Raw genomic sequence first — 14,059 nt, forward strand, 5'->3', positions numbered from 1 at the left:
AAAGGGGGTCATAAAGCGTTTGGTTTTCAAGGTAACCACTAAACTGTGAGCAGGAAGGAGAAACTTTGCAGCCAGCCTGTTCCCTGGAAGTATCAGCGCAAAGCCAGATCAGCCTTGTTCTTAAAAGGAAACGGATGATGTCTGTTTTAGATTGCTGGAGTTTGTCCATCCTCTCCTGTGTAACATTCCATCTTCCCTAATGCCATTAGCTCTGTTTTGTTTTTTTAACCAAACTATCCCCCCCTTTCAAAAATAGCTCTTTCTGTAACTTTGCGGAGGTACACATGACTAATCGACAGTGTGTGTGTGTGTGTGTGCATTATGGACTCTACAGTTATGTTTTACCAAATACCTATAGTTGATTACTGAGCACTTACTCTATGCAAGGTACTAGGGTAAATCTTTACTTATGTTAGGTAAGATTCACAGCAACCCTTTTGCCAGAAGGACATTTTGCCAGAGCCAGGGTTCAAATGCAGGTCTTTCTCCCAAGGACATACATGCATTCATTCCCCTATCCAGTCAACAAATATTTACTAAGTCTGTAACTTATAGGAGCCACATGGGAGGAAGAAGGAATTAGCTTTTGTTATTCACTCAACAAATATTTTTTACTGTATGCCTTCTCTGTACAAGATACTAAAATACAATAAGTGATGTGCCCTGGCCGGGTGGTTCAGTCGGCTGGAGCATTGTCCCATACACCAAATTCCTGGTCAGGGAACATACCTAGGATGCGTGTTTGATCCTGGTTGGGATGTGTATGGGAGACAACCAAACAATTCTCTCTCTCCTCCCCCGCCCTCAGCAATAAATATATCCTTAGGTGAGAAAGAAAGAAAGAAAGAAAGAAAGAAAGAAAGAAAGAAAGAAAGAAAGAAAGAAAGAAAGAAAGAAAGAAAGAAAGAAAGAAAGAAAGAAAGAAAGAAAGGAAGGAAGGAAGGAAGAAAGGAAGGAAGGAAGGAAGGAAGGAAGGAAGGAAGGAAGGAAGGAAGGAAGGAAAAAGATGATATATTTATAGTAAATTGAATAGTTTTGCCTTTTTGGAGGTTGCAGATTATTAGGGGAGACTTGTAATGCCTTATTCACATTCAGCATGATAGTCATCAGTGATTTCACAAGCTACATCATCTGATCTTAATGAAAACCCTGTGAAGCCAATCCAGCAGATACCATCATCCCCATTTCAGGTTAAGTGACTTATTCAAGATCACACAGCTATTAAATGGCTGGACCCAGGGACCTCTGACTTCTAGTCCAGTACTCACTCGTTCAAGGCCACCCCACTAATTTTATTCTCCCTTGGTGTTATAGGACAATCAGCTAAAGCTTAAACTCCATGGAGGTAAAAAGAAGGTAAAAATTATAGAGGGGAACATAGTTGCTTCCAACGGGCTACTGCACATTCTTGACCGAGCCATGGACAAGATGGCACCCACATTTAAGAGCAACATGGAGGTGAGATATTTCAGCTGAGAGTGACATCAACCCAAGTTCATCTTCCTTTGTTCCATGGAGGGTCACGTCCAAAAAGCAAATGTATGCCAGCAGTATATATTTGTCCCTCATTTGTGCTAGCACCCCCACCACTGGGAAGATGGGATCATTTATCTGTTTTCAACAGAACTCCAGACACCTCTCCAGAGAGAAAGACGTGCAGTAGGTGTAGGAAAGACCTTGATTCTGTGACCCTGCAGCCCTCTTTCAGGGCTGCATCTGACCACTCAGTCCAGTGACCAGTGAAAACTTCTCTCTCATGCTTTATGGAGGAGGGCTATCTCATTTCAATAACATTTATTCCCTCTGACCTATTTGTTGGAGGCCATTTCAGGATGTGTAGGTCTAAACTACTGTTTCAAAAGCAACAGAAAATATTTGTAACTATCCACACTTACACATAAACTCTGTCTTTTAAAGTTAGGGTGTCTATTTTCTCAACCACCTTTTTTTTTTACTATTTGTTTTAAATGTCTGTTTTTAGCAAACCATAACGACAATGCTACAACCAAGATACAGCAAGTTCAGATCTTTGTTAGAGGTACGTACTTTTCATGAATTTCTGGGAAATTTTTAGGCTCGGCCTTTGTAAAATTAGCAAATGTGTTTATTATCAATATTTTGAAGACTTAAATACTTGTCTGAGATAGTTGCAGATATAAAATTTTACTTCTTAAATGCAGAAAACCAACATGGGGCATGCCTATGATGAGGATGGAGCTGGTGAACCATACACCATTTTTGTTCCAAGTAATGAAGCATTGAATAACATGGAGGATGGCACTCTCGATTACCTCCTCTCTCCAGAGGTATTGTTTCCTTCTTACTCTGATGGTATCATGTCAGCACCACTGCCTCAGTCCGTGTCCAGACAGGCTTTTCCTAAACTGGGCATGGCAAAAAAGTCACACACATATCACTACCTACCCTCCCACAACCAAGGCAGACATCATTAATCGATCACAGTTCTCTGGAACTAAGCCTGGTGTTTCAGTGGCTTACTTCTCCTCAGTGGAGTTCCAAATAGTTGTGACCAGTCAATCAGACTAGGCATAGGAAATAAAATCTATTTGCATCCCCAAATCTAAATGGCTGGTTTAATCAGCCCTGTCTCTTCTAATATTTCTCAGTAGCAAAATAGTATTTTAAGTTCTCTACAACCCTAAAACTATCTAGAAAATGAAGTCTATAAACTAGGCCATTCTGGACCAGGTCTAGGCTAAATTTAAAAGGCATAAATGTTTTTTTTTTTATTTTAGATGATTCAGCCTTTCCTTTTGATTGCTTTCATCTCTGTCCACTGTAATCCTCTCTTTGTAAACCATAAACCTTCAATTCTCTCACAATCTTCTGTAGAAAAGGAGATTTTGTTACTCCTTCAAGCTAAGGTGTAAATGACTGAAAGCATCTAAAGTGTTTCCTCTCCCAGAAATAACAGTCTTGAAGTGAAGAGAAGAATAGTTAACTATGGAGTTTTTTTCATTAGAATGTCAACTGGTGAAAGGGCCACGGCTTCCTTCCAGCGTCCTGGAATCATGCTGCCATCGTGGCCATGAATGAGCAAGACTGCCTACACCTCATATAGATTAGTGCCGATTACGCAGAAGGGGAGATCCAGATATTTTAGGTTAATGATTCCCTCACTTTCATATGCTTAGGAATCACCGAGGGAGCTCATTAAAACTAGGCATATTCCAGAACCTTTCCCCAAGTACTCTGATTTAATGGTACTGGAAGGAGGCCCAGAAATAGACATTTTGGTAAACACCAGCTTTAACTCGGGTAGCCCAGGCCACACTCCTTCTGGAACCCTGAAACCTGTTTGTGTATGGTTTAGAGGTTCATGTGGATACCTCCATTTTTAGAATACTTTCCAGTACTACAAGGATATCTTACTTTCAGGAAACTTTGGATTAAAAAGGTATGCATCAAGGAGATAACTAAGGAGGCAAGCTCCCTTACATTGCAAACAGATGTTCATCATATTAAAGGACTTGCTACAGGTTTTCATTAAAAATGCTGTATTTCCCAGTGTCTTAAAAATAGGATCTTATTTTAAACATATGATTCACACTCAAATTTTCTGAAACTTAGCTGTTGGGGAAAAAAAAATCTGTTATATCTGTCTTTAGAATTCAAACTTATACCTACCTAATTTTAAAGCTAAAAAAGTAATGTTGCTCCCCTGGGAAATTATTACAATCCTGATATGTCCTCTCTGAGTGCATGAGCTTCTGATACAGATATTTTTAATAATAAAGGAGTTCTCAGACACATAATCAGGTACACCTAAAATTAAAACAAAACCTTTTAACGAGAATAGAAAACAAATCAACCTCCCTGCTTTTGTGTCAAGCACCTTCACTCAGAAAAGCTTTTCTCTTTTTTCCTCCCCTGTAATCCCTTCCGAGGGTGTCTGGAGCCGGCACCCTCAGGCTCTCCCTCAGGCTCTCCCGAGTACATTGTGAGCACCTCTTCCCAGCTCTATTCACTGAGGTCACACTGGTAGCTTGAAATCAGCCCGTGGTGATTTATACCATAGAAATTGACCAACACTATAAATCATGGCTTATTTTCTCCCCATAGAAATGATTACTAACACACCACTACTCCTGGCTCTCAATCTCTTTTCTCTTTCAGGCAATATTTTTCTTCCTGCAAAGAATATAACCCTCCAAGTCTCTTTGTCCTCAGTCATAAACTGTTTTTCCACTTCAATTTCTAGATAAAGGATGAAACAACCACTTTGCCTCTTTCTCAAGTACACAGCCTGGGTGGGTTAAAATTTCTCAACCTATTGGAAGCGACTTCTGTCTTCATTCATCTTACTAGCACCCGTTAGTTGTTTCTTCCAAGAAGAACCTCAGCTGGAGACAGTGAAATTTCCATCAGCTACACCAATAAAATAGAAAACCAACCAATCTCAGTAGAAGAGTGGTTTCTAATTCTCATTTGGGATGCCATGTTTCCTTTCCAGTGTATCTCTTTATTTCTCCCTGAAAAAAGTGTTTCGGTCTCAAAATCATCCCATTCCCACAAAGACCACAGCTACTGATTATAAGCCCTAGTATATGACTTTGTCCTTGAACTAGACAGAAATAAAAGCAAAAGGGGGAGGGATTGGCCCTTGCCAATTCTCATATACCTTGAAACTTAAATGGGACAAAAGGAAGTGGATTTACAGAATTCAAGGTCATTCAATTGAGGAAAAAACTCTCTCTGGCACCCAGAGGTTTGATTTTTGTTGTTATTGTTGTTGTTCTTGTTACCTAGAACAGCTGGGAGGAAGTGGATGTCCTTATAAGGGAAAGAATACACTTCCCCAAAAGAATTTTCTACGACAACAGCACCTGGAAGCACATCCTATCACTGTGAGCCGTGCTGGGCTGAATTCTAATGGGAAGGTGGCCCCCAGCCAGATAAGGCAGTGGGCACACACAGGGGCAGGGGTGATGCTGATCTATGCCTTTGTCCCTTTCATTCTCCTGTTTCTTGTAAAAAGGATCCCACACCAATTAATTATCGAGGCTTTAGAAGTGGATTACTCAGTCATTAAAGTCCTCCATATAGAATTAGGGGGCTGGAAGGAGTCCTGACCAGTCCCTTTATTTTCAGGTGAAGCTGTGAGTGGAGGAGTTAAGTGGTTTGCTCAAGGTCACGCAGAAGCAGAAGCAGGATAAAACTCAGGATCCTGAGGTCCAGCTCAGTAGGGACCCCCTTCCTCTTAATTTATTGTCATAAATGCTTATGCAGTGCCTTCCATGTGCCCCATACTGTACTGGATGGAGACGTAGTGATTAATAAAATAGACAGACCCAGTTCCTGCCTTCCAGAAGTTTGCAGTGCAGTTCGGTCTGACATTTTCCCCAGTGGCACCCACTTTTTCTTACCCCTTCTGCCCCTGAGCATCCAAGTTTGTAACAGCATTGTTTTTGCCTGCAAGTCTCACTCCAGGGTACCATAAAGTATCATAAAAGGGAAAGTAAGTGATTAAGTGACTTGCTCAAGGTCACATGGTAGCAGAAAGAGTACTACAGATGGTAGTCAACTTCAACACTCTTTTTGGCAGCCGTGCCCTGCACATAATGCTATTGACTTACAGATATGGTAGCCATATAATTTATCATTTACACCAGGACAACTCTGAGAGCAATTGGGGCTGCCAGGACAATGAGAGTTGTGCCAGAAAAACCAGGATATGTGGTCACCTTACTTACAGGTAACTCCCCTGCATAGGAACCAGGGCCAAATGCAGAGAAGTCTGGGTGAACAGAACTCAGATTCAGCAGGACTTCCTTTTGATCTGGGACTTCACACTGTTGGAACATGTCCCTAGAATGGTCAGCCCCTTGGGCATTACTATGATCTTGATTTGCAATCATTTACCTAGTAACTATGGCTGTGCCACTTAAGAAACAGATTCAAGGGCTGTGAAGCTTGCAACTCCCAGCTCTGGATCAGCTGGAAGATTGCGACATCCTGCAATAGACCACCACCACTGCCACCAGCTTGTTCCCCCCAAAGAGAGTGGTCCTTGGGCTCCTCAACTCTGTGTGTTCTCTCCACAGTACCCTTATGGGGACTGCTCATCCTGTTTATAGTCCCAAGACCCTCTTTTTCATCCACTCTCGCTTCCATTTTCTGAAGCATGAGAAATCTTGGTAAGGGCTTTGCAAGAGAAATGCCCATGTACCAGGGGAGCTCAGAAATGAAAGCGTCCTGGCGAAGAGATTCAAATAAGGACTGTATACTCCTCAATAATCAGTATGTGGTTATGGCAAAAGTGAAGCAGAATCATAAACTAAGACTGTAGTAGAAAATCCAGAAGGTAGCCTTGGGCATTCAAAGAGGTCATGGAGAAGAGTGACTGAGAGTGTGGGCTAATTCTTAGATTTATATCCTAAGTTAGCTTTGTGACCTTGGACATGTCTTTAAAATTCAGTGTTATCATACATAGAATGACTCGACAGTAGTCCCTGCTTCACAGGGCTGTTGAGGGGAGTAAAGGAAATCTGCACATGTTTTCAGATCAGCCTCTGCCAGAGTAGGAATTTGGTAAATGTTAGCTATTTAGGGGATGGGATTTTTCTCAACCTGGACTTCCCAATAAAGAGAGTATGGGTTACTTACTTTTCTTGACTAAGTGTCCAAAGTCATTTGAGGAGGTTCCCACAAGACAGGGGTGGTGTTTTGTTTTCTTCATTGACTTAATAAGTATTTTAATTCCTTTGCAGGGATCTCAGAAGCTTCTGGAACTTGTCAGACACCACATTGTCCCCTTTACCCAGGTTGGCCCTATTTCTCCTGCTCTTTCCCCCCCTGCTTTTAAGGTATCTGACCTAGTCTTAAGTTGCAATATTTGATGCTAGAAAAATAGGTGTCAATTGTCCTTTTTCTGTAGTTCCAAGTGTACCCTTAGCTATGAATGATGAGCCTTCTATCAAAGCCATCTTCAAAACCACAAAGATGCATGACATCAAAGGTCCCATTATTTATTCCATAAACCTGCAGGCTGTTTTTTCTAGTGAGGGCTTTATGAAGGCAGGGTTCTGTGTATCGCTCTAAATGTTTCTGTCTGTTGTTCTCATTGCAGCTTGAAGTGGCCGCCCTCATTTCGACCTTTCACATTAGGAGCATGGCCAACCAGATCATACAATTTAACACAACCAGCAATGTAGGTGAAGATTCTACCACTGGTTTTGTGACTTATTTTTTGCCCTTCTTATGATTATTCTTTAGGTTATCCTACCTCTTCGCTAATTCAAAGGCTTAAAATCTTTATGATTATTTCATTCATTTTTTACCTTTTTCACCAAATGCCTGCTGAGGAGCTACATGTGTGACAGTCTGAACTAGATGCCAAGGGTGAAGCAGTGAGAGAGACAGGCTTCCATCCCAACAAAGAAAAGGGACTTTAAACAACTAATTAGCAACCAGTTAATTATTTAATAACAATGATAATAAGTGCCACCAAGTGGAAGTTAAGAGGTCTGTGAGAACATGCAATAGGAGGAGCAGGAGGAAGTCTGGGGGTCCAGAGGTCCTTAGTGAGAAAGTGAGGATTTGGCCAAGACTTGAAAGATGAGTAGAGTGAACTTGGACAAAGAAGAGTAGAAGAGAGCTCTAGGCAGCAGTAAGAACATGTGCAAAGGCCCTGAGGTGGGAGACAACATGACTGATTTAAGAAACTCAAAGAAGGCAGCATTATTCAGCTAACTCCCTGGGGTTGTAATATCAGCAAAAGTCTGGCAGCATAGAGATTGTGTCTCCTGTCGATTCATTGTTGATGATGATGATGAATGACCACTCAACCTTTCAACAAATATCTATTGAGTGCCTACTTCGTGCCAGACACCATTTTAGGTCCTGAAGGTAGCTCAGTGAGCATACGAAAGCTCTGATTGTGTGGAACTTTCATTCTAGTATATAGGAGGATGGGCGATAAACAAAAAGTAAAATATGCCACGTGTTAGGGAATTGGAAGTGAGAAGAGGAAAAGCAGCAAAGCAAGGAAGGGGACTAGAAAGCAGGGAGGGGGCTGACATTTTAGATAAAGTGCCCAAGAAATCCTCATGGAGAAGAAAACATATCAGCAAAGACCTGAAAGAAAGCAAGGGAGAAGCAGTGTGACTATTTGGGAAAGATCACTCCAGGGAGAGGAAGAGTAAGTGCAAAGGCACGAAGCAAGGACTGTGCCCGACCTGTTCGAGGAATCAGCAAGGTCAGTGTGGCTAGATCAGAGAGAGTAGAAGTGAGAAGTTTAGAGAGGATGTCAAGACAGTGGAAGGGAGAAGGAGAGGTGGGGTCAGGGTATGCAGGGCCTAAGAATTCAAGGTAAGGACATAGGCTCTTAACTTCGAATGAGTTGAAAAGCCACTGGAGGATTTTGGGCAGTGGAATGATGTGATCAGATGTACATTTTGGGAGACAGATCAGGAGGCAATTGAGAAGAATGATGGTGACTCGGACTAGGGTGGTCACAGGGATATAATGAGAAGTAGTTGAATTCTGAAGATATTTTGAGGGTAGATGTAACAAAATGTGCTGATGGATTGGGGAATAAAGAGAGAGGAAGCTAAGGATGAGTCCCAAACTTTTGACTTGAGCAACCGCAAAGATGAGTTGCCATTAGTACTGCAGGTGGAGCAGATTTGGGGGAAAAGTGGAGGTCAGAATTTCTCACTAATTTGTCCATTTTCTGCTCCCTTCCCTACGACATAAGCAGGAACATGTCTTAGTTTGTTTACTGATACATCACAAGGTCAATAAATGTATCTGAATGAATGTGAATGGATCACCACAGAGAGGTCAGCTAATTTGCCCAAAGTGTCATAACAAATATATTGTGGGGCAGGACCACTAAGGACCTCTGGACCCCCAGACTTCCCCATGCTCCTCCTATTGCATGTTCTCACAGACCTCTTTACTTCCACTTGGTGGCACTTATTATCATTGTAATTAAATAATTAACTGGTTGCCAATTACTTGTTTAAAGTCTCTTTTCTTTGTTTGGATGCAAGCCTGTCTCTTTCACTGCTTTACCCTTGGCATCTAGTTTAGTCAAATATATTGACTAAAATTGTTATAACTCTTCCCTAGTATAGCACCTGCACAGTCCATTGCTGCAAGAACATCCTTGTCTGGCATTAATCAAAAATTCATTTAACAGATTCATCTTTCCCTGTCAGCCAAGCCCTTCTAGTAGCAAATCATCCACTCGCTGAAAAGTTAAGTGAAGTTGAAGTTCTCCAGTGAGGTGGCCACTATGCAGATCTTCCAGGGGACCACTGGTGTTCCTGAAGGACGGAATGAAAGACGTCATTGCTTCTTTCCAGGGGCAGATTCTGGCAAATGATGTGGCAATGGAAGAACTTGAGGTCACTGCCAAAAATGGCCAAATTTACACACTGGCTGGAGTTCTGATTCCTCCCTCCATCATCCCAATTCTACCCCACCGATGTGATGAAACAAAGAGAGAAATGAAACTGGTAAGAAAACTAGGGAAGGAAATTAGGGTCCCTAAACAGCCTCACAAAGCAGACAGTGTTTCCAGCTCTCCCAGTTCTGAGGAGCCCAGTCCCAGAAGGTTTCTGTCTTCATGGAGAGCCAGGCACAAACTAAGGTTCCTTTGGGGGATTTCTACAATGATAGATGCTGCCTGAGTGTATTGTTTTCTAAAGCTGTTATAACAAATTACCACAAACTTAATGGCTTAAAGCAACAGAGATTTATTCTCTTACACCTCTGGAGGCCAGAAGTCAGAAATCAAAGCATTAGCCGAGCCATGCTCCCTCTGAAGCTTTGGGTAGATGGGGGAAGGGATTCTTCCTTGCCTTTTCCAGCTTCTGGTGCCTCCCGGAGATCCTTGGTGTTCCTTGGCTGGTAACTGCATCAGTTCAATCTCTTCCTCCATCTTTGGATGGCTTTTTTTTATGTATGTGTCATGGTGCATCTCCTTCTCTTCTTGCAAGGACGTGAGTCATTAGATTTAGAGCCCACCCTAATCCAGTATGACCTCATCTTAACTAACTACATCTGTGAAGACTCAGTTTCCAAATAAGATCACATTCTGAAATTTGTGGGAACATAAATTGTGGCGGGAACTCTATTCAACCCACTAACTTCACAATACTTTAAGAGGGATTGGAAGTAGAATTTCTTCTCTGGCGGGTGCTCTGACCTAGCCCATCATCCATTTTTCTGTACTTCTCTTCAAATACGAAACTTACTATTTGCCTATGAGTTTGTGTACCTTCTAATGGCCTTTCTTGTTTCCATAGCAACTTTTTTGGCTCATCTGGTTTTAATCAGAACACCCCAAATTTTAACACTGCTGTTACATGTGATCTTTCAGTTCCCACAGAAACCACAGCCCCAAAGTCACAGCAATAAGTCTGAGTATTTCTTTTCAGGACAGTTCAATATTACATCAATAATTGTCCTCACAATATTGTTGGACTGAACTTGTGCACTGAACAAGGAATCTTTTTACAGATTTTATTTTATTGATCCCTCTTCTCGTCATGAAGGCTGGAAATACACAGTTGAGTACCTGGCACAGGCTTGTGGCTCATTGCTTTGATTTCAGATTTCTTAATTAATGTAATTACTCTGACGTTTTAGGCTACTGTGGTGGTACCGGTCCTCTGGGCCACTCACATACCAACTGAGGGATTTGATTCAATGCTGAGAACCACACTTTAGGACACAGAAACTTGGTCACTTTCCCAGCCCGTCCCTGGCAGTGATTTGTGTTTGGTTCAAGCCTTTAAATAAGTACTGGCAGGTATATCACCTGGCTTGGGCCAGGATGAAGATCAGACCAGGCCAGTTGAAAATAGTCTCAACTCCTGGCCCAAAGACTAGGAAAACATGGCCTCTGCAGAGAAGAGTCAAAAGAAATCAATAATTAGACTCCTTCAGAGTTCCTCCACCTCGAGCAGCTGCCATTTGAGTTCAGGGGGAAAAGCCTGTGGAGTCATGAGGGCAGCCCTGGGTTCAAGGTTGCCTAACCACAGGATGTTCAAAAGTTTGTTCTCCATCACCCAAAAGAATAGAATCAAGATGTGGCTTTGAACCACAACCCAGAGAATTGTGGATAGGAGAAAGACCTTTGTAGTATCTGTCTCAGAATGAAGTCTTCAACTATTTTCTCTGGGTCTAAAATCAAATCTATCTGCTCCTCATGGGTTAGGGTGGTTTTGATTGTCTAGTGGAACCACAAGTATGTTCTCTGGAAAGTATTTTGGGCTAGCAAAGAATAGAAACTCCTGGCACCTTCTAGAAGTCTCAGTTTTCACCAGGCTGAACCCATAGCTGCCTTTGGCCATGTACGTTTGGATTTAGGGGCACTTATTTTGGATTTTAGAGTTTTAACAAATAGCACCCTGTACTTGTTAGGGTCTAGGGTCCCTGCAGGAAACATAATTTATCCTAAAGGTTCAAATGGAGAGAATTTAATGAAGAAGCTACTGAAGAGAGATGAGCAGGGCTAAGGAAACAAACAAGTTATGTTAGGGCATCCAGGGAGGGGCAATGGCAGGAAGTCATTAACACCCCAGGACCAAAGAGTCACAGTGAGGGGTCAAGAAGGGGAGTGGGGTTACCTGAACCTGGTGAGAGTGGGAGTAGTGGAAGAAGTGACATCATCAGGAGCTGTAGGGATGGGGCCTAAGCACACAGAGAGCAGGGAAGAAATGTCTTGACCTTGTTCTCCTCCTACCCATCAACACCCTGCTGGTGCCTCCCATTGACCAAGGCCAATCAGCAGTGGACAAGGAAACGCAAGAGACCATCCTTCACTGTCTGCCTGCTAGAGCACAAAGCCCAGTAGAGAAGGTCAGAGAATGCATCTGGAGAGATTTGGAGGCATACACCCCTTTCCTTGCTCCTGAATTCAGACCCACTGGAGCAAAAAACCCAGGAGACTAAAAGGTGGAGCTTCAGTGTTCAGCCTCATTACTGCTAGGCTAATTGGAGAACAAGGACTTCATCCTAATACTTTATCCTTGGCACAGGTTGACAACCACAGTGTCCCCTGAGGGTCAGGTGCCTCTCTAGATGGCAGAGAGTTTATCTGTCTGACCCTAAAAGAGGGAGAGGAAGGGCCTGAGCAGGCTCAGTTCCTTCTCCCAAAACCCTCCTGCATTGTCTTTACTCCTTTTCTCTGAGTCAGTAGGGGATGGGGAGAGAGACCAACAGTTACTCTGGTAGAATGCCTCTCTCAGGGAGGAAGTGTGAAGCCAGACAGGGTGGTCCCCTGCTTCCTTCTAAAGGGGCATCTGTGCTGATCCACTGTCTTTCCTTCCAGGGCACTTGTGTTAGCTGTTCCCTGATACATTGGAGCAAATGTCCTGCCAACTCCGAGCCCACAGTGAGTGTGACAGCTTCATGAAAGCATGCATCACCCAAGCACCCCACTGGTGTGGTTTCTCATCCTTTCAATCTTCCTCTTAAAACATGTTAACTCCAACTGGGGTATGTAAGATTAGCTATTAGCCTACCAGCTGGGAGATTGTAGACAGGCAACCCACAGGTCTGTGTTTGAATCCTTGCATATTAACCCTAAGTAAGTTGCTTAACATTTTTACTACACTGTTTTCACCTGTAAGTAATAAGAACAATAACCACAACAAGAAGATTAGCATAGATTGAAAACCCAAGCACAATGCCTAAATCAAGTAGCCATTCAGTAAAAATGTATTCCTTCTCTGCTTTTCCCTCTTAAATAAAACACAATGTGTTGGGAAGGCAACACCTTACATCCAGTTTCTTAGGGTCTCCAGCTGGGCCTCAGAATTAAGCTGACATGAAACAGATCAATAGAAGAAAAGCTCACAGATTTTTACACCTACATGAGAGCCTCCATAGGAGAATGAATACCCAGACAAGTGACAAAACCCAAATGCTTATTTAGTAGGTTGAACAAAGAATGGCAATTTTGGGAAAGCAACTAGAATGTATGGGGAGGCTAACAGAAGATGAGTAATTTTAACGAAGTCTGTGTGTACAGATTTTTCTTGGCTTCAAATCCCTGATCATGGCGACAAGATATTTCTTCCCTCCTGGTACAGGGAGAGCATCTTTCACATAGGAGTTTTATCTCCTGTTTTCAGAAAGAAAAAAAGAAATCAGAGGGTCCCTTTTGTATCTCCTATTTTTCAGGTGCCTTTAGCTCAAAATATCCTTATGTCAAAGTGGCATACTTTGGGATGGCATGTTCTGCCACCCTTAATTTGTGTTTGCTCTTCCCAAGCATTATTCCAGAGAGAAATATCCAAAAAAGACACTAGAATCATCAAAACCTTTTCAGGTTGAATTCTATACACGTCTATTGGGAAGTATAGTGCTGGTTCTGGGGGTAAAAAGATGAGTAAGATAGTTTGTTTTATCTTGTTTTTGTCTCAAGAACTCTAATCTAACAGGAAAACAGACAGCTGTACAATTCACAGTCCGTGTGCCATGTACTCTCTTGGTGTCAAAACAAAATGTTCTAAGGTTAAGTTGATGATAGGAATGTCTGCCTATAAGTTCATCCTAAGAAAGAACTTCCCCCGTCCAGAAGTTTCATTCAACACTAGAATAAATCACTAAGGACAGTGATGAGTTCCTAGTGAAACCCTATTTTGAAGTATTTAATAAAGAAAACATTAAAATTAAGTAGGCACAGGGGTTCAGATATGTGTTTTGCTTAATGAAGCCATCACCCCTGAGTCTTTCAGCATGCTGTCAACCAGGGAATGTGGAGAGGGAAGGGGAAGGAGGAAATCGTGTTGGCCGGTATCACAGCGACCGCTGTGTGCCAGACATTGTTCTAAACGCCTTATGCAGCAAATCTATGAGGTAGGTAGATTATTACCATGTCCACTGTGTCATCAAGAAACTAAGGCAAAGAAATATAAAACACCTCACACAAGGTCACTCAGCTGATACGGGACAGAACCACGAGCCCGCATTGCCTCAGCCCAAAGACGGAGGAGGCAGAGAAGAAAGGGAGATGAGACCCTTGGGTTGGAGCCAAAGGAGCCTTGAAAGTGCCCCTCCCAGTCTTCCATGTTGGACG

The 14,059-nt window shown here is 42.4% G+C and overlaps 1 protein-coding gene across 2 annotated transcripts in view; it reads left to right on the top strand.

Annotated features, from left to right (window-relative positions):
• STAB2 (stabilin 2) overlaps window positions 1–14,059 on the top strand; it is a 123,727-nt gene that overhangs the window by 32,358 nt on the left and 77,310 nt on the right. For both annotated transcript variants that reach the window (XM_053921971.1, XM_053921972.1), the window contains exons 13-19: window positions 1,315–1,458; window positions 1,982–2,038; window positions 2,181–2,306; window positions 6,732–6,785; window positions 7,091–7,171; window positions 9,333–9,485; window positions 12,308–12,370. In XM_053921971.1, coding sequence (XP_053777946.1) covers window positions 1,315–1,458; window positions 1,982–2,038; window positions 2,181–2,306; window positions 6,732–6,785; window positions 7,091–7,171; window positions 9,333–9,485; window positions 12,308–12,370 — 678 coding nt within the window. The remainder of the gene's footprint in view (window positions 1–1,314; window positions 1,459–1,981; window positions 2,039–2,180; window positions 2,307–6,731; window positions 6,786–7,090; window positions 7,172–9,332; window positions 9,486–12,307; window positions 12,371–14,059) is intronic.

Source organism: Desmodus rotundus, chromosome 3 (assembly GCF_022682495.2).
Source record: "Desmodus rotundus isolate HL8 chromosome 3, HLdesRot8A.1, whole genome shotgun sequence".
NCBI lineage: Eukaryota > Metazoa > Chordata > Mammalia > Chiroptera > Phyllostomidae > Desmodus > Desmodus rotundus.